General features: G+C 41.0%; 1 protein-coding gene across 1 annotated transcript; it reads right to left on the bottom strand.

Annotated features, from left to right (window-relative positions):
- Positions 1 to 1,394: 1,394 nt before the first annotated feature.
- LOC120528431 (tripartite motif-containing protein 16-like) lies at positions 1,395 to 9,902 on the bottom strand. The gene is made up of 3 exons (XM_039752585.1): positions 9,803 to 9,902; positions 6,165 to 6,230; positions 1,395 to 3,459 (listed from the first exon to the last, which is right to left on the bottom strand). The coding sequence occupies exons 1-3, from the start codon at positions 9,819 to 9,821 to the stop codon at positions 2,918 to 2,920; spliced, it is 627 nt and encodes a 208-aa protein (XP_039608519.1). The 5' UTR covers positions 9,822 to 9,902; the 3' UTR covers positions 1,395 to 2,917.
- Positions 9,903 to 19,641: the final 9,739 nt, after the last annotated feature.

Raw genomic sequence — 19,641 nt, forward strand, 5'->3', positions numbered from 1 at the left:
TTCGGGCTGTGCCCGGCCGAGCCCCATGGGTGCAGGCCCGGCCAACAGGCGCTCGCCATCGAGCCCCACCTCCATGCCTGGCTCCAGAGGGGGGCCCCGGTGACCCGCGTCCGGGCAAGGGAAAACGTTGTCCGCAGTTTTTATTTTTCATTGGAGGTTTATTGAACGTCTTAGCACCTCACAATTATGACTTCCTACCTCTAGTGGGCATTTCAAAGAATTGCAGGAATCTTTAGTGTTTTGAACTCCAAGTTCCTCCCAGTTGGCGCCCGTTGAAGTCAAAGCCACCTATTTGGAGCTCCAGGTTGGAGGACACTTGGCACACTTGGTGTCGATTGAAGCAAGTCTGAATATCAGCTGCTGCCCTTCGAGAGGTGACTGAAGTAGCCATCTCTTCTTACTGCTAAAGTACATTTTAAAAGAATTACAGCAGCTTTGACTCCTCATATAATATCAGCAGTGCGTACAGAATGCAAGCAGACATCACTTAAATATTATGGAGGGAAAAAACAAAAGTGATTAACAAGCATACCTGATAAAGTTTAATGTCAGGATTTATTAGCAGCTGCACATCCCCTGATATGGAATGGGGGGTCAGACTGGAGTTACAAGGATAACTCATCTTGTCATAGCGGACTATCATGTGTCACATGGACACACTCATACATGGGGACAAACACACACAGCAGAACACAAACAATCAGACTGGGGAGCAATGCTTATCTGCATCAATAATTAGCTTCATTGCTGTGAACTTAAGGATAAAATATTCATATGGCATCACCATATTTTTTCTGGCACCCTCCATTTTTTTAAAAATAATATTGTAATAAATATATTTAATGTTTCACATTGTATTATGAAACTAGCTGTGCTACACGTCTAAGATGGGTTGAATTCTAAGTAATCAATGTACATCTCAGTGTTAATGTTAGCAGAGCACCATCTCTTAGAATGTGTTTTGAAAATCATGCAATAATAAAGTACATTGCAACTGTCATTTCAACAGATGGCAAATCACAAATATTTGTAGTAGTAAAATGCATTACTACAAATGTTTGTGATGTGCCATCTGTTGGAATGACAAATGCAATGCATATGTCTATGCTGTATGCTATTCTATTCGCAGAGCCAAAAAACAACAAACTGCAGCAGGTCTGGACCAGCAGTTGTGTGCCAGCAGGGAGGTTTACAGGCTGGTATGGTGCCCACTAATCACACTCACCCTAACACACATTCTGTCATAAAACTGCTGGCCGATATCAGAGGTGACTTCTGGTGCTGCGGCTCTGTAACTGGATGATATTATTTTGTATGGGAGTCATAAAAGCTGTGCTAATGTTTGTGAAGCAACATCTGTTGGAAAGACAAAGTAACTGGACAAATACACAGAGATTTGTTCTTTTATTAAAGAGGATTATTCATAAACAAGAAGTTCTAATATCATCAGAACATAGAAACCTGAGATATGATCAGAGGAATTTATAAATCAAAAGTTACCAAATGAACAAATCTGACAAATAACGGTCGTCCTTTTGTTTTTTATTATATATTTTTAAATTAATAAGGAAATTAAATTTTACAAACTGTGAAGCATCAATAAGTCATTTATTTCTATGAATGTAACACCTATTCATAATTAACAAGAGATTAATTTAAAGTAAACATTATTTTACATAATTAATTCTTACAAAATCAAAATGTCCTTCAAGTTAATATCAATATTTTTTAGATCTCAATAAAAACTGAGTTTTTCATGCATTTAATATGCAGAGAGGCCACAAGAGGGAGCAGTTTGGCTCCAGAGGAATCAGCTGATGTCACAGCCCTGAAAGTCACAGGAATGTCATTAAGTTGCAAGTCACATGACCAGCGTCTGAGTTTACAGCATATGATGAGGGTCGATTATCAGTGATTGACGATTTGTCCAGTGTGCTCATTGACTTTAGAGTGACATTTTGCCCAGAATGTGCCCACCTGTCCACCCTATTGACTGACATTTTCTTTTCACGATGGTTTGTTCACTAATCCTGAGCTCAAAAAGCCCCCAAGGGTGGGGATCGATCTGTTCTTAACTCAATTTTTCTTTTTGTAAAAACTTGATTGCTTTGTATGGATTCCAATAAAATTAATAAAAAATAATAAAAAAAAAGCCCCTAAGGTCAGCAGGAGACAATCTCAACCAACACAAACATCCAGACGACAGGACAACATGGCTGTCAGCCTGTAGAGTTTGAACGACTGCCAGTGTGCAGCTGTGACGAGGACCTGAGTGACCAGACAGACTAGTGACTTTATGAGGTCACACAGCAGGGACTGAAGCAATGACCGAGGTGACAGAAGAGAAGAGAGGGCAGCAGGGCTCAGGTCAGCAATAAAGAGCGCATTGGGTGACAACCTGTCCGATGAGCGAGTGCTTAAAGAATCAGACGTCAGTCACACATCGAGATACGGATTTGATCAACGAGGAATACAATCTGTGATCACAGGATGGCCATCAGCGTGTGACGGGTCAAAGAGGAGAAAATCAGGTGGAAGGAACAAACCTCACAAACACACAAGTGACACACTCGTTTGACTCACTCTGTCTCAGGTCACTCATCTCACCCTTTATCCCCCTGACTCTCTTCTCTATTATCCTAACCCCTCACTCTTTTTTCATCTTTTCGTCTTCCTTTTAACCCCTCAGGTTGCATGAAGATAACAGATTTAGAAGTCATAGTTGCCATCTGCTGATGAGGCCTGTAATACACAGTGGAGACCCTGACAGCTGCACTCGCCCCTCATTCTTATCACCAAATTCACTCACATAGGTGCTGCCCACCACCCATCCTTTAAAATTAATTTTTAATGCAAACTACAAACACAAATACACCTGAGCTTGTGGGGACATCAAGTGACCTGTGAAGGATGCTGGTTAGAGGTCACTTTGTGTTAGATCGCAGATTGTTACACTGAAGTAACCATTAAGACAAAACCCTGGATAAAGGGGCTCAGTGAAGGAGGTTTTGAGCCTGTGCAGGAGGGTCATTGTTTCTGAGACGCTATAAAATGACAGACAGCCAGCAGGCCAGTCCAGATACACACCTACTCTGGGGCTATAGGGAGCTTTGATTACAGACTGCTTGTTATTGTGATGCACAGAGTACTGGGAATTAGACCACTTCAAACACCAGGACTTGTCATTCTTTCCAAGGCCGCACTCCACACTCTGTCCTTTCCTACCCAGTCCTTTATATGAGACTCCAATCATTAGGTCACCTGCACTGCATTCCACCTCCCAGTAACAGCGAGTCCCAGTCAGAGCCTCTCTGCACAGAACTTGGACATAACAGTCAAATCTGTCAGGATGATCTGGATAAGCAGTCTTTGTCAACGCATGTGTCACCTTCTTTTTTCCTTCAGACAGACGGAGAACTCTGTGTGCTGTGTGGATGTCCAGTGTGAGTGGGCAGGAGTCTGAAAGGAGAGAAAAGAAAATGAGTGAGGAAATCTGGGAGTGTGTAACGGGACTGGGGGCGGAGCACAACACAGACAATTAACAAGAACCAATCAGGAGCTGTGCTGAGGAGACTCAAATGCAGTTGTGCTTGAAAGTTTGTGAACCCTTTAGAATTTTCTATATTTCTGCATAAATATGACCTAAAACATCATCAGATTTTCACTCAAGTCTTAAAAGTAGATAAAGAGAAAACAGTTAAACAAATGAGACAAAAATATTATACTTGGTCATTTATTTATTAAGGAAAATGATCGAATGTGATATATTTGTGAGTGGCAAAAGTATGTGAACCTCTGGGATTAGCAGTTAGTTTGAAAGTGAAATTCGAGTCGGGTGTTTTCAATCAATGGGATGCCAGTCAGGTGTGAGTGGGCACCCTGTGTTATTTAAAGAACAGGATCTATCAAAGTCTGCTTTTCACTACACATGTTTGTGGAAGTGTATCATGGCACGAACAAAGGAGATTTCTGAGGACCTCACAAAAAGAGTTGTTGATGCTCATCAGGCTGGAAAACGTTACAAAACCATCTCTAAAGAGTTTGGACTCCAGCAATCCACAGTCAGACAGATTGAGTACAAATGGAGGATATTCAAGACCATTGTTACCCTCCCTAGGAGTGGTCGATCAACAAAGATCACGCCAAGAGCAAGGCACACGTGTAATAGTCGGCGAGGTCACAAAGGACCCCAGGGTAACTTCTAAGCAACTGAAGGCCTCTCTCACATTGGCTAATGATCATGTTCATGAGTCCACCATCAGGAGAACACTGAACAACAATGGTGTGCATGGCAGGGTTGTAAGGAGAAAGCCACTGTTCTCCAAAACAAACATTATTACTCATCTGCAGTTTGCTAAAGATCAAGTGGACAAACCAGAAGGCTATTGGAAGAATGTTTTGTGGACGGATGAGACCAAAATAGAACTTTTTGGTTTAAATCAAAAGTGTTATGTTTGGAGAAAGGAGAACACTGCATTTCAGCATAAGAACCTCATCCCATCTGTGAAACATGGTGGTGGTAGTATCATGGTGTGGGCCTGTTTTGCTGCATCTGGGCCAGGATGGCTTGCCTTCGTTGATGGAACAATGAATTCTGAATTATATCAGAGAATTCTAAAGGAATATGCCAGGACATCGGTCTATGAACTGAATCTCAAGAGAAGGTGGGTCATGCAGCAAGACAATGACCCTAAGCACACAAGTCGTTCTACCAAAGAATGGTTAAAGAAGAATAAAGTTCATGTTTTGGAATGGCCAAGTCAATCCTGACCTTAATCCAATCGAAATGTTGTGGAAGGACCTGAAGAGAGAAGTTCATGTGAGGAAACCCACCAACATCCCAGAGTTAAAGCTGTTCTGTACGGAGGAATGGGCTAAAAGTCCTCCAAGCCGGTGTGCAGGAATGAGCAAAAGTTACTGGAAACACTGAGTTGCAGTTATTGGGGGGTCACACCAGATACTGAATGCAAAGGTTCACATACTTTTGCCACTCACAAATATGGAATATTCAATCATTTTCCTAAATAAATAAATGACCAAGTATAATATTTTTGTCTCATTTGTTTAATTGGTTTCTCTTTATCTACTTTTAGGACTTGAGTGAAAATCTGATGATGTTTTAGGTCATATTTATGGAGAAATATAGAAAATTCTAAAGGGTTCACAAACTTTCAAGCACAACTGTAGTAAAGAGCTCATCTGATTGGACAGAATCTGTGGGGATTGAAATTAAATCATAAAAAAACAACAACAGAGAACAAAGTGAAAAGCAGCCATGTCGGCCATTTAGAAGTCGTCTCAGTCATCAGAAATTAGGATAAACGCCACAAAGTCATTGTCAATGTCAGAGTTCTAATGGACTGTTCACACTCACCGCTGGCTTTATTAAATAACACTTTTTATCATCTATCTATCTATCTATCTATCTATCTATCTATCTATCTATCTATCTATCTATCTATCTATCTATCTATCTATCTATCTATCTATCTATCTATCTATCTATCTATTATCTTTCCCATATGTCATTGTCTCTCTCTTTCTTTCTTTATTGTGTTTCCTGTCATCTTATCCAAGATGACTCCCATCATCTGAGATTCCATTGTTTCCTTTTCATTTTTTTCCAATTGCAGTACCGGCTGGTGAAGAGACTTGCTCAAGTCACACAATGGTGTCAGTGGTAGGATTGAACCCACAACCTCAGAGTTTGAAGTCCAAAGTCTTAAACACCACAGCACACTACATTCCTCCTTTATCTATTATATAGCTTTAACTTATTTCACATACAATTGTGTCTTTTATTAAACTGATACTTTTGGCTCATATCCATATATATATATATATATATATATATATATATATATATATATATATATATATATATATATATATATATATATATATGGATAAAGAAAGCCTGGTAAAAAAAGTATGCCCCATGGGATTTTTTTTTTTTTTTGTTAACATTTTGGACATATCAAGACTAGGGTTAAATTGACAGCTTTGGGGCTCTCCTGTCCTGAGTCTCACTCTCCCATAATGCACCAGTCACAGGACCCCAGAATGTCACCTCATTCAAACTTCCATGCCATATGCCTGCCCTGGTATATTAAAATGAAATGATTTCTATTCTGATGATTCATTTAATCAAAGCACAAACTCACATTTTAAAAAGTCATCTCTGCTCTGAGGTTCAAGGGGCAGGAGGGCAAAAATTGGAGCTTCATGACCTGAAAATAAAAAGAAAAGAGATGAAGAATGGAAACAGTGAAGATGACATTGTGTAATGTTGGTTAAATTTTTACACATATATTACAAATGTGCTGCAGTTAAATCAAACATATATGAGTTATAAAAGAAATGAACCATAATGTTGATTTGAATTTCCTGTCACAAACGGGCACTTGGCAGACAATACAAAGGCTTATCTGATTGTAATTCCATCCTGACCTGAGGGGTGGCACTGTTGCCTAATTCTTCAGCTCCTTGCTCCCCTACATATCAGACAACTGACATACCCAATGACATCACTTTGGGCCACGTACCCCATTTAGCCACCCCCTTTCCTGTCTGGTCTCTCAGTACCCCTTACGTGCCATTAGGATCACTGAAGAGATGATGGTCCTCTCCAGACATCCTGCTTGGACTTCTGTCTAAAAAGATTAATTTGTGTCTCATCAGATCATTGAATCTTTCCCTTGATGCTCTAGGCTGTCATTTGTCTTTTACTCGAGAGTTACTTCTCTCTGGCTACTCTACGATAAACTCTTGATGGATGGAGTGCTGCTGAGATTGTTGTCTTTCCAACTGTTTCTCTCATCTCAGCAGAGGACGTCTGAGGTTCTGTTCGAGTGACCATTGGGATATTGGTCTCCTCCCTTGTCAAGGCCCTTCTTGCCCAATTACTCTTACTGGCTGTCTCTAGAAAGTTATTTATTGATTTTTTTAGAATAAGATGACATCTTCAGACAGGCCCAATAAGATCTACTTTAAAATTCCACAGGCAGTCCATCATCTGGAGGTGGTCCAAAAAGGCCAGTTACCAAAAGGTATGGCAAAACATTTTATACGCCTAACATCTTTTTTCAAACCTAATCTATAAGTTTACAACAGTTTAATGGTGAATACTGAGAGGTGATTAGAGGGCACGATTGCCATACTTAGAGCTCAATATGTGGAGGAAATTGACAAACTTTTGAAAGACTTACCTACGTTTGATGAACTAGCCTTGCATAAGGCCATTTTATTTGCAACAAAAGTTACAATAAAAATCTAACGAATACCTCTGTGGAATCTTATAAACAGCTTTTAGGTTATTGTCCAGAGGATAGGCCTTTTCCAAAACCTTGTCCAGAGGGCCTTCTCCAACAACATATTTGCTTATATTGGTTTCTAGGTCTGGTGAACATCCTGGTGTGTCATCACCACAACCAACTCAACAGCTGGATCCTGTTCGTTTAGATAGGGACTCTACTCATGTTGAGTCACAACAGGTAAATATACCATCTCCGATGCATGCAATTGTGCAGACTCCAAGTTCTGATCCAATTATACCTACTAATACGAAACAAATTACAGTTAGAAAAGTCAGATCTTGGAAAATAATTGCATCTGTTTATTCTACAGATGGGGATGCAGTAAAAGCCAATATGACAAAGGCTATTTCCAATAATCCTGAAGGGGATGAAATGATGAGTGGCTTGCATCAAAAAGATGAAAAGTCTAATCAGGCCAGATCTGATACCCCTCAAATATTGCATTTGAAAAAGTGTAATACAATAACTGATTTGAAACCTAGATTTTTAAAATCAAGATTAGTGGTGGTGGATTGTAATTTCTATCTTTATTTTTCCACAAAACAATATAATATACAGGTTGAGGTTATTAGACAGATCCATATTGTGGATCTTTTGGCAAAATTTGTAGGAATGCCAGTTCAGAATGGAGTGATTTTCATCCCTGGGTATTTTGGACTTTGCTAAAGAACCACCTATTAATCTGGTATCAGAATTGATGATTGCTGTACACAAGGTTTTCCCTTATTCAACCATCTTTCTACCTCAGATTACACCATATCATACTATAAATACATTAATGAAACAGTCAATTTGTTGCAACCCTACCTAATACGATCTGTAACCCAGCATTTCAGTTGATGGACAGTCAGGTCAGGAAGAATGTCTTACTTGTGAGTCTGCCATTGCTTTGCTTAGCTTTTGGATGGACGATATGATTAAGCATGTGTAGACAAATATTTTATATTCCCTTTCCCTCATCCCTAGGTATTTGTTTGAATGACTGCCCTACCCCTCGCCATACCCCTTACCTTAAAGTCACTGTTGTAGTGCTCTGATGCTAATAAGAGTCTCAGGGCTTAAGGCTCGACTAGGCCCTGATTTTAAAAGCCCCTCCGTGGGGACAATTAAGTCAGTTGGATCGTCTTACCCTTCCCTACAACACTAACCTTAAGGTCACTATTTTAAGGCCCTGATGTTAATAACAGTCCTAGGGCTTAAAATTGGACTATGTTAACATCACTCATGACGACACCGGAGGTTAAGATTACCCTATTCCTGCTCCATATGCCTAATCTTAATAAGTTTTTATTTTAATGCTTAATGTTAAAAGTAACACTTAGGCCTGAATTTGTATTGTCTTGCCCTTCCCTAGGCCCCTAATCTTAAAGTTATTGTTTTTTTTAAACCCTAATGTTAATTAACAATTTTAGTTCCCTAACCCTAAGACTTTACCTTGAAAGCCTTTGATTACAGGAAACGTCATCATTGTGCTCCGTCTTTGTGCTCTTTTTCATCTTCATCATTAAACAGGGTATTTCAGGGTGGTACCTCAGCTCTTTGTGCCCACAATACAGACATACAGTATTTGTCTAATGTGTTGGACCACCGGCATGGACTCTGTGCCCTTGGCTGCTTAACCTTAGTTTGTGTTTAAGCAAATCGCTATATTTAAGTGTAAACGTATGGAATTCTTAATTTGTAAAGTGTGTTTTAACTGTGAATTTGTCACATTTGTGCTCTGAGTCTGCACTCAATGAAATGTTCAGGTGGTCCTCAAGCAGTCAGAGTTCTGATGTAGTCCTCCAGTTTGTTTATCTTCAATACCAAAATATATCAAATAAAATGCTTTTGGTCCGTAAAATCCTTTTAAATGTCGGTGAGAGACATGACTTCTGAGCAAACAACATCAGGCACATAAAACACGAGAGCCCAGGGTGAGCACAGCTGAAAATGGATGAACGTGAACTTTTAACGTGGACTCCATCCAGTAGAATGTAATGGACACCGAAGACAGCAGGAGCAGATTGAGATGTTCTGATGTTATAAAGCACTGACGCTGAGCTCAATTTGATTCCATTAACGTCTCCGCTGTTCTCAAATAAACAATTCATTTGTGCATTGAGCCGGCTTAGCCATTTTGAAACACAATTCTGTTCATTAATCTTAAATTGAGGAAAGCAAAGGAAATGAATAGAATCCCAAAGTCAAATGAAAAATGTGGATTTTTACGAGAGTATATGAAAAGAGTATAAGAAATATAATATTTCAATTTAAAATTCCAAAGTATGTGATTAAAAGCAGATGTTTATTTTGAGAGTCTGTTACAACTCAGCTAGTCATGGTGAAAGGCGCTATATAGAGAAAAATCCTTAACAGCAAATACTGACAGTTCAGTGATAAAGAGCAAGTCGTCTTCATGATTCTCACCTCTCCTCTTATTGTCACTCTGGTCCTGCTCATGGACTTCAATAACAAACACAATGTCACCAGACACTCACACTTACCTGATGGAGTCCTTGTCATTATGACCCACTGGCTGATCTTCTCCAGACTCTTTGTCAGACCTGACAGCTCCTTTCTCAGGTCCTCAGAAGAGAAATCAGCAGTGACAGTGAAGCTCAGCGAGTCTCCATCAGCAGGAAGGTCACAGAGAGATGAGAAAGTCTGCATCAGGAGAGAAAAGGGGATGAGATTTCAGAAAGGAGACATTAAAAAGTAAGTAATGCTGGTAAGAGGGGGCTCTTCTGAAATAAGGATCAGTGTGGTGGGCAGTCAGCTTGGGTTTAGATGGTGAGCACGCCGGTCATTGACTTGTTGGTTATTTATGAGAGAATATTTGGTGGAGTGTAGTGGAGCATCAGAGAACTTAACTATCAATGAGCTTTTCACGCAGGACTCCATGAGAAGTGAGTCAAGATAAAGGGACTTAGAGGGGCAGGCAGTCCCAGAATTCACTTGGCATACAAAACAAGGCATTGGGCTTTTTATGGTTTTGAGGCAAACTTAATTAAATTAAATGTGTTGACTAACACTATTAGGAATAAAGCTCTTCAATATGATTATACAATTGAAGGTCTGCAGCTCCAAAGTGTGATTTGTGCGGAAATCCTGGGAGTCTTTGAGTCTTCATCACCATCATCAGCTACACAAAGTAGAGAAAGCTACGGCAAGCTGAGTTATATAGCGACCACCATGTGTGGAGTGTAAATCAAGATGAGAATCTCCATAATGTCTGTGAAACACAGTTGATATCATGACTATTGTGTGGAGTGTGAGATAAAAGACATGAGAAAGATGAGAGACGAGAAACGATACTGGACCATGGGGTCTGAGCTGTGAGGAAATTCTGAAGGATTTGAATTTCATCAGTTTAAGGATGGAGACTGTGACGTGTGAGTCCCTGTCTTGCACCCCAAAACATGAATCTGAGTCTCAGTACTTAAAACCAGCTTTATTCAGCTTGAACCAGGAATAGCACAGTTATTTATTAGTACTGCTCTCCTATACACAGACACATCAGTCAGGTAGGGTCATGGCCAGGTTAGTGGCCAAATTAAAATGTTCCCTGCATTTATAATTCCCTTGCATCACCCATTGATGACAGGTGATTAAAGCACCGGCAGTTGTCCCAGCAACAGAGAAGCAGCCTTCCACATACGTGGCAATCGCGCTTCAGGACACACTTCGGAGTTTTGTCCCGTTTCCCAAGAGAGTTCAGAAACCTCACAAGACATAGAAGGTGATCTAGTGGAAGAGTTGGCACATCTTATATTAGATGTCATCTTTTAAATTTCATAAAAATTCATTTTGTCACACAAACACCTGTAGATTCTTCTGCCTATCATGCTCATGGAGGTAGGAAGTTTTTTTTTTTGTAAACAGAATATTGAAAATGTTAAGGAAATATTAACAGACAGTCTGTGCTGAGCTGAATGGCCTGCTCTTGTCATGTTGTAAAAGCTCTTCAGATCTTTTAACTTTCTCTCTAAATGTTCTCAGGTCCCACACACCCCAGTCTGATCAGACTCCCTGTGGAGTGTTGCTCTCACCTGTAAAAAGTGGAGATGGTCCTTGGTCTCTGAAAGCTCCTTCAGCTCATCTTCTCTCCTCTTTAGCTCCTCAATCTCCTTCTCCAGTTGCTCCATGACTCCTTGAGCCTTCTCTGTTTCTCTCTTTCCTTGTTCTGTGATCCTCTCAGTCAGTTTCCTGTGGGCTTCCTCAATATACCGTATCAGAGCAGTGAAGCTCTTCTCATTTTCTTCTATCTCTCTTTGCACAGATATTTGATTGGATAAGAAAAAGATTTAGAACTGAGTCACTTGATAAGAATTACCAGTCATGAGACACATTTATTGGTATTTTGATGCTGTGAAGGGCAGTTTTAATTGTTTGGAGTGATTGGTGATAGTTTAATCACAGAAGGAAGAGAAGTTGAAGACCTCCTCCCAAACAATATGTTCACCCCACTATACCGGGTATCATCTTCTCTCTGCTGATGCTCCTATTAAGGCTCCTGCAGGATTTTATGGAGTAGGCAGTCCAGCAGGGGGCTCTCTTTCTCCTCTGGGATATGTTCTTTCTTGATGAAGAACAGACCAGAGTCAACACCCATCCCTTTTCTAATCATAGCAGAAAAATAATCAGACAAGCGAAATCTGGTACAAAAAGAGATGTATGTATTTAACTTGTTGTAAATGATAACTTCCATTCCCATAATACAATGTATAATCCATTTACACATATGCATTCAGGCCAGAGAGGATCCAACGGAGAGTACAGTTATCACAGCCAGCTCTTGAAGTGGGGAAATGCTGAAGACCATGTGGCCCCTCCAGTATAATGTTGGGCAAACACCTGTAGCGGCTGTCTCGATTATGTGTGTGCGTGTCACTGTGAGTTTGCACCTTTCTTCATTCCTGATAATGGTGGAATGGCTGAATTCGTAAGGCCAGCCAATGGTACAAGGGGAGGGGAGCACGTCGCTTGGAGGGCCTAACAGACTGTACAGGGAGGAGCCAACGGTATGTAAATGGGTGGCGGGAAAAACCAGTGGATGGAATATCAGAGGACTTTAGGGTGATGCTGTCTGAATCTGAGTAAAACATGGGATTCTGTCAACAGTGAAAGGTCATGAAGGACACCACAAAACGTCTTAGTAGTTATAGGCATGGGGTTTGTGTCAAAATCACAATTAGAGCTGTCAATCATAATGATTGATGGCTTTTAAGCCCGCCCCTATGACGTCATACCAGAGGTCCTGCCCCGATGACGCAAGACCAGATTCCCGCCCCGTCGCCTCCTGATGACGTCACGCCGGAATTCCCCCTCCCCAACACATGACTTAGCCCTTCCCCCTGGCATTGGATTGGTCCAGGGCTCCCTGTCCCTGCCCAGACTCCTCCTTGAACCCACCCCTTGCACCTGATTGGTTCAATAAACTGTCAACGGGCCGTTTGACGGATGTCTGCCCCGAGGTTGAACCCGCCTTGCACCTGCTGGGCGAAATAAACTGTCAAGAGCCGTTTGTTGGATGTCTGCCCCCTGTTTGAACTCACCACCGCCCCCCTCTCCCGAAAGGCAAGCCCGGGCATGTGACAGCCTATACCTAGCACAAGCCCAGACATGACCGGGGCATGTCCTGACCAGATCAGACATGCCCAAAGTCGTCCTGCACCGATCCCAGGACGTTCCCATCCGTACCCTGCCAGCCTGAAGGGCCTGCTTCGGCCCTGGTGAGGCAGCACCTGACGGTCGGTCTCCCACACTTCCCAGTCTCTCACACTTCCCTGCCAGTTCTGAAAAGGGAAGTATAAAAAAGCGAAGCATTTTGTTCTATCTACGATTTTAAGATGAACACGCCATGAAAACATCTCATCTTTGCTTCAAACTAAGTCAAGCTGCTTTTTTCCATCTCACAGACAAACTGTGAGATCAAAGACACGGTCTGAGTCAGGCTGCACTTAACCATAGGCTTCCCCATACTTCCCAGTCCTCCCCCACTTCCCAGACCTCTCTCCGGAGGACGTGTGATCCCTGCCGAAAGTCTAAAAAGCAAAGCATTTTGTTCTATCTACAGTTTTAAGACATTATAATATCTCATTTTTTCTTCAACTAAGTCAAGCTGCTTTTTTTCCATCTCACAGACAGATGAGCCAGCCAGTGCGATCACACCCTGTTTCGGGCACCACGGGTCAGGCCTCACCTAGCGGCCGGTCTCCCCACACTTCCCAGCCACTTCTGAAAGTGCTGTATAAAAAAGCGAAACATTTTCTTCAGCTCTATCTATGATTTTAATATGAACAAGCAATTAAAATATCTATCTCATCTTTGCTTTATCACTTACAGGTCCATCTTTTTCCATCTCACAGAAATTCCTGAACCAACATTGAATCAGATTTCCCAGTAGCAGACTCTGCAGTAAAAACATTCTTAGCAATGAAGCAGGTTTCTCAGAAAGAAATCAAGCAGCCCCGCTTTTAGCAGACCCCCTTGCAAGCAGGCCTGTGTGCTCTGTCTCTCTCTCTCTCTCTCAGAGCGCAGACACAGGCTGAGACAGCCCCTGCTGCAGCGTGGAGCGTGATCGCCTTCACACAGTTGTGTGCTTCGAGCACCCATTCCCGCTGGGTGAGACCCTGCGAGATCGCCCGCTTGTCAGCAGCTGTCTGTAAACTTCCCTACCCCCATACGTCAGCGGGCTGGAGACCGCGCAGACCCTCGGTCGATGGATCTTTCAAAGTTAAGGGATTTTTAAAGATTAGCTTGTAAAGCTTGAGATAACTGCTAGTTCAGCCCTTTAAAAATCACACATAGCTAAATAATATGCAGTAGTTCCTTTTAAATCACGTTTAAGACGTCTAAAAAATCTAGCCTGGGCTATATAATTTGTAATTATATCTATACTAATAAAACTCACTCAACTCAGCCCTCACTCACTCACTGACTGACTCACTCACTCACTCACTCACTCACTACTGACTCATCACTAATTCTCCAACTTCCCGTGTAGGTAGAAGGCTGAAATTTGGCAGGCTCATTCCTTACAGCTTCCTTACAAAAGTTGGGCAGGTTTAATTTCAAAATTCTACGCGTAATGGTCATAACTGGAACCTATCTTTTTGTCCATATAGTATAATAGACTTCTGCTCGATGGCCGTGGGAGGAGGAGTTACGCCTCTGACCTTAATTTAGTGCCTGCACATATAAGACCGTACGTCAGCAGCAATCCAATAGAAACACTGCCGCTAAATATTCACGGGTGAAGGACTGTGCTTATGCAGACGAAGATGAGATGGTCAGGGTGGTGTTTGGCACAAACTTGGCGAAACTGCGAGAGAAACTTTTAAGTGCCGGGTCTTAGCTAACATTAAATACAGCCGTGGACATAGCACGACATGGCACCAGCACAGCTGGGAAACTTCGATGCATGTACACCGAGTGGCTCACGTGAACTGACGCAGTGCACAGACAAGAAGCAACAGTTCCAAAGAGTGCTAAACAAAAATCGAATTACACAATTGAGAAGGCAGCAAAAAAATATGAAGTGTGTGACACATACAAGCATATTCAGAAGTGCAGCTACTACGGAAACAAAGCACACGGTGGAAAAAGTTAATGTCCCGCTAAAGGAAGACAGTGTAAAAAAAAAACCCGTGCATGCAGTGTGTCAGGTCTCAGATAAAGAGGAAGACGAGCTGTTTATTGATGCAGTAAGAAACGAATCGATGAATGAAACCTGTTATCTTTACAACGATTGACAAACACGGAATGTAACTTGAACACAACACATCCTACAAATACGAACCTGATTGAAAGAAATAATGATAATCAAATCCTTGATGACAGCAACACTCCTAACACAAAACAATTACTGTATATTGACACTCATGTTACGTTATTTTTAAAATGTTCCCTTTTCTTTTTCATAACTTCTTTAACACACTACTTCTCCGCTGTGAAGCGCGGGTATATATATATATGATATATATACATGATTATGTATATATATATATACACCCCGATCTACATACGCTCAAATAGACAAACCACATGCCGTGCCGCAATGGTAGAGATTTCGCCTCTAGCGCCGACGTCCGAGGTTCGATTCCCGAGAGGGGATGCACTAAGTATGTACGCGCGCTTCCTGATTCATTTTAGCCTCGCATCCCCTTGGTTTCAGACGTATGAAAAAATATGCGGTTAACGCAGAAATACAGATCACCAATTGAAGCTTTATGAATATTGGATACCTTATTCGCCGTCAATGATTGTTTTGGTAAAGCCATACTCAGTGTATTCATTAGATGAACGGTAAAAAAGTAAGAGCGAGGGGAGGGTAACTTATTGAAGCACACAGGCAAAACCACAATAGCACGCGGGCTCGATGTACTGTAGTGCGCATCAACTCGATCTGAATTGTGCGGTCACATTCAAAAAAATATATCTTTTCAAGTTCTATTTAGTCCATATGTGTCAAACTCAAGGCCCGCGGGCCTCATCCCTTGTCCCAAGGACAAACCCTGGTCCTTGGACTCGTATTCAAGACGTTTGCAGACTCTTGGAATCACAGTTCAAACTTACATCCTTTGACCCTGATACTAAAACAAAGGGTGCTTTTTCACAAACAGAGGGGTAAAGCAGTTTTCAATGACAGCTGTCCTATGTCACCTGGACTAACAAAAAGAAAGAATAAAACCTCATAGTTTTAGTAACATTTTAATCCTTGTGCTAACACATATAATAGATATAATGTAACTATTCACTAAAACATTTTCCATCCTGATTGTCCTAACGTGTCCAAAGCCTAATCATCCTCAGCCCTGTAGTGTATCTGCTCCTATAACCTCCTATAACTGTTCTTATTTTCAGGGGTTCATAACTGATGTAAAATGGAAGGCTATTACCAAGCATTCACAGAATTTCTAAAACTTTGTATTATACAAAGCCCCTTGAGTACCAAAGTGGTTATAACCTGTTGATGAAAATGCTGTTTTAAATTAAAGCCTGATTAAGATAACTGTTTTCTAATCATCATATAAAATGTTTAGTAAATAAAGAGAGACTAAATACAATTTATAACAAAAATGGAACACCGATGGACGGCTGAATAAACAAGGGAATCTAATTTAGCTTGAAATGCCACAGAGTGTTTTACAAAATAAAACCCTACAACAGTGGTTCTCAAACTCTGGGCTGACCCCGCTAGGGGACGTGAAGTAACAAAAAGGGGACTCGAAGATGTGAAAAAAAGAAAATAAGAATCGAAAATATGAAAAATACATCTATTGAACCCAAAACAAATTAACTTAAACTACCTTCTGATACAGAATAGATATAGAGATAGATAAATGTTGATAAAAGTTAGGTAGGTATAATAAAATATGCAAATAAAGTGTCATGAGAATAAAATCTGATTTATTTATGTATTTATTTTTTCATGATTAGCAGGCCAAAGATTTGGCCATTTGAGAAAAAATAATCGTACATTTGTGTTGTAAGCAGAATCTGAATGACTTGGGCCAGCAAGAAAACATATATGACAGAAGATATCAGATGTCTCCAGTTCCTTTAGGGACTTTATACTGGCTATTATCATTTAAAAGGAGTACAGAAATTAAGTTCTATGCTATGTTTGGGATGGATGTGATCAGAAAGGCATTAATGATTCCAAAGATCCATGAAGAAAACAGTGGAAAAATGGGCAGAACTCTTTTGGAAACAAGGATTTTTCTTATACTGTTTTAAAATCGGACCTTTACAAAGATGCTTTTAGATGCTTTATTTTCTAAAGATGCTTTATTTTCATGTTAAAGCAACCAGTTATTTTACTTGGCTACTTAAAATGTATTTTTGTTCACTAACGCTTTAGTATTTCATTAAGAATTACCCGAATATCTGATCATTAGTTTAAGCAGAAAGAGTAATTAGCTCTGCTATTTTGTGAGCTATACAAGCGTGCTGAGCGGTTGGCTCCCATTTATGAGGTCACTAGCACGAGCTAAAGCTGCTGATTTTAAACACATGATTTTAGTTCGATGAACTTCGTAGGTGTAGAAAAGCACTTCTTACATCCCCTCTCTAGTTAAACCAGCACACCTCACTATGGCCTCCTGTGCTTTCTTATAAATCTCCGTTTAAATGCACAAGTGTATTTACAGAGTTTTCCTTTGTCAAAAGGCTACTAGGAGATAGAAACGAGCTAAGCAAAAAATTAAAAATCACTGACCGCAGCAAATCCTAAAACACACGTGGAATCAGTCTCTCTTGTGCGGTGTGGTGTTACTTTTAAAAATAACTTCATTATATTACTCACACGTCTAAAATCACCCGGATTTTGGGTTACTATTCTGTATTAAAATAATTACATTTAATGAAATGAATGAAAACACCGTTACAGTAAACTCCTGGAGTCCGTCACTAACCGGTTGTTCAAATGAGAGTTTATAAAGCAAAAATGTTTTGTTATCTCAGCCTTTAAAAACAGGTGGCTCCGTACAGAGAGAGGCCATTTCCAAATTGTAGGCATTTCACAAGCGGGTCCCTTCTGCAAGTAGTTCAGAATACTTTTATTATGTCAGAGTTAATGCACCATCGGCCTGCACTTTAAAGCCACTCCTGAATATTCTCAGAGGAGAGGCCCCTGTTTGAATTTTCAGATGCCGAGACAAAAACTACTTGATTGGATTACCCGTTTCGGTATGAAAAACTACTATTGTTTGCTTCACTCCTATAAATTTGTAAATTAATCGTCCACACGTAGATAGAAAAAATGCTGCATCTTATATTATACGCACGCACGAGCGCGCTCACGCGACTACACACGAGCACGCTTTTACACACGCTTGAGAATCAACTTGGAAATATTAAGGATTCAGCCATCCGTTTTTTAAAAACATACTCGTTTGGCGCCTATAATAATCATAAATAGTCTGCATGAAGAATACTTGTATCTCATTTAATGCTATACAAAGATAAAAGAAATTATTTTTCTAAGAAGTTCATATAGAAGCTGGGGGGCTATGTGGTTTGGAAACAGTTGAAAAAATGACCGATGTATTTGTGGCTTGCCAAAGGGTGTTTCAAAGGCCTCTAGTTAAACCAGCACACCTGTCGATAGCCTAATGTGCTTTCTTATAAATCTCCGTTTAAATGCTCAAGTGTTTCTATTGGATTGCCGCTGACGGACGGCCTTTTATGGGCAGGCACAAAATTCGAGCAGAAGTCTATTATAGTATATGGACGAAAAAATAGGTTCCAGTTATGACCATTACGCGGAGAATTTCGAAATGAAACCTGCCCAACTTTTGTAAGTAATCTGTAAGGAATGAGCCTGCCAATTCTATCTACACGGGAAGTTGGAGAATTAGTGATGAGTGAGTGAGTGAGTGAGTGAGTGAGTGAGGGCTTTGCCTTTTATTAGTATATATATAATTACAAATTATACAGCCCAGGCTAGATTTTTTAGACATCTCAAACTTGATTTAAAAGGGAACTACTGCATATTATTTAACTATGAGTGATTTTTAAAGTGCTGAACTAGCAGTATTCTCAAGCTTTACAAGCTAATCTTTAAAAATCCCTTAACTTTAAAAGATCCATCCGTCATGGACAAAGGGTCTGCACGGTCTCGATCCCGCTGACGTATGGGGGTAGGGGAGTTTACAGACAGCTGCTGACAAGCGGGCGATCTCGCAGGGATCTCACCCAGCGGGAATGGGTGCTCGAAGCACACAACTGTGTGAAGGCGATCGCGCTCCACGCTGCAGCAGGGGCTGTCTCAGCCTGTGTCTGCGCTCTGAGAGAGAGAGAGACAGAGCACACAGGCCTGCTTGCAAGGGGGTCTGCTAAAAGCGGGGCTGCCTGATTTCTTTCTGAGAAACCTGCTTCCTTGCTAAGAATGTTTTTACTGCAGAGTCTGTCACTGGGAAACCTGATTCAATGTTGGTTCAGGAATTTCTGTGAGATGGAAAAAGATGGACCTGTAAGTGATAAAGCAAAGATAAGATAGATATTTTAGGTGCGGCTTGACACGGGGTGCCCGAAACACGGTGCGATCGCACTGGCTGGCTCAGACCATGTCTGAGCTCTGACAGTTTGCCATCTGTCTGTGAGATGGAAAAAAGCAGCTTGACTTAGTTTGAAGCAAAGATGAGATGTTTTCATGGCGTGTTCATCTTAAAATCGTAGATAGAACAAAATGGTTCGCTTTTTTATAATTCCCTTTTCAGAACTGGCAGGGAAGTGTGAGGGACTGGGAAGTGTGGGGAGACCGACCATCAGGTGCTGCCTCACCGGGGCCGAGGCAGGCCCTTCAGGCTGGCAGGGTACGGATGGGAACGTCCTGGGA

This window comes from Polypterus senegalus, chromosome 4 (genome assembly GCF_016835505.1).
Source record: "Polypterus senegalus isolate Bchr_013 chromosome 4, ASM1683550v1, whole genome shotgun sequence".
NCBI lineage: Eukaryota > Metazoa > Chordata > Cladistia > Polypteriformes > Polypteridae > Polypterus > Polypterus senegalus.

Coding starts and splice junctions, on each gene's coding strand:
- LOC120528431 (XM_039752585.1), bottom strand. Junction 3,460..6,164: donor CAGAGATGACTTTTTAAAAT/GTGAGTTTGTGC, acceptor CTCTCCTTTCAG/ACTCCTGCCCACTCACACTG.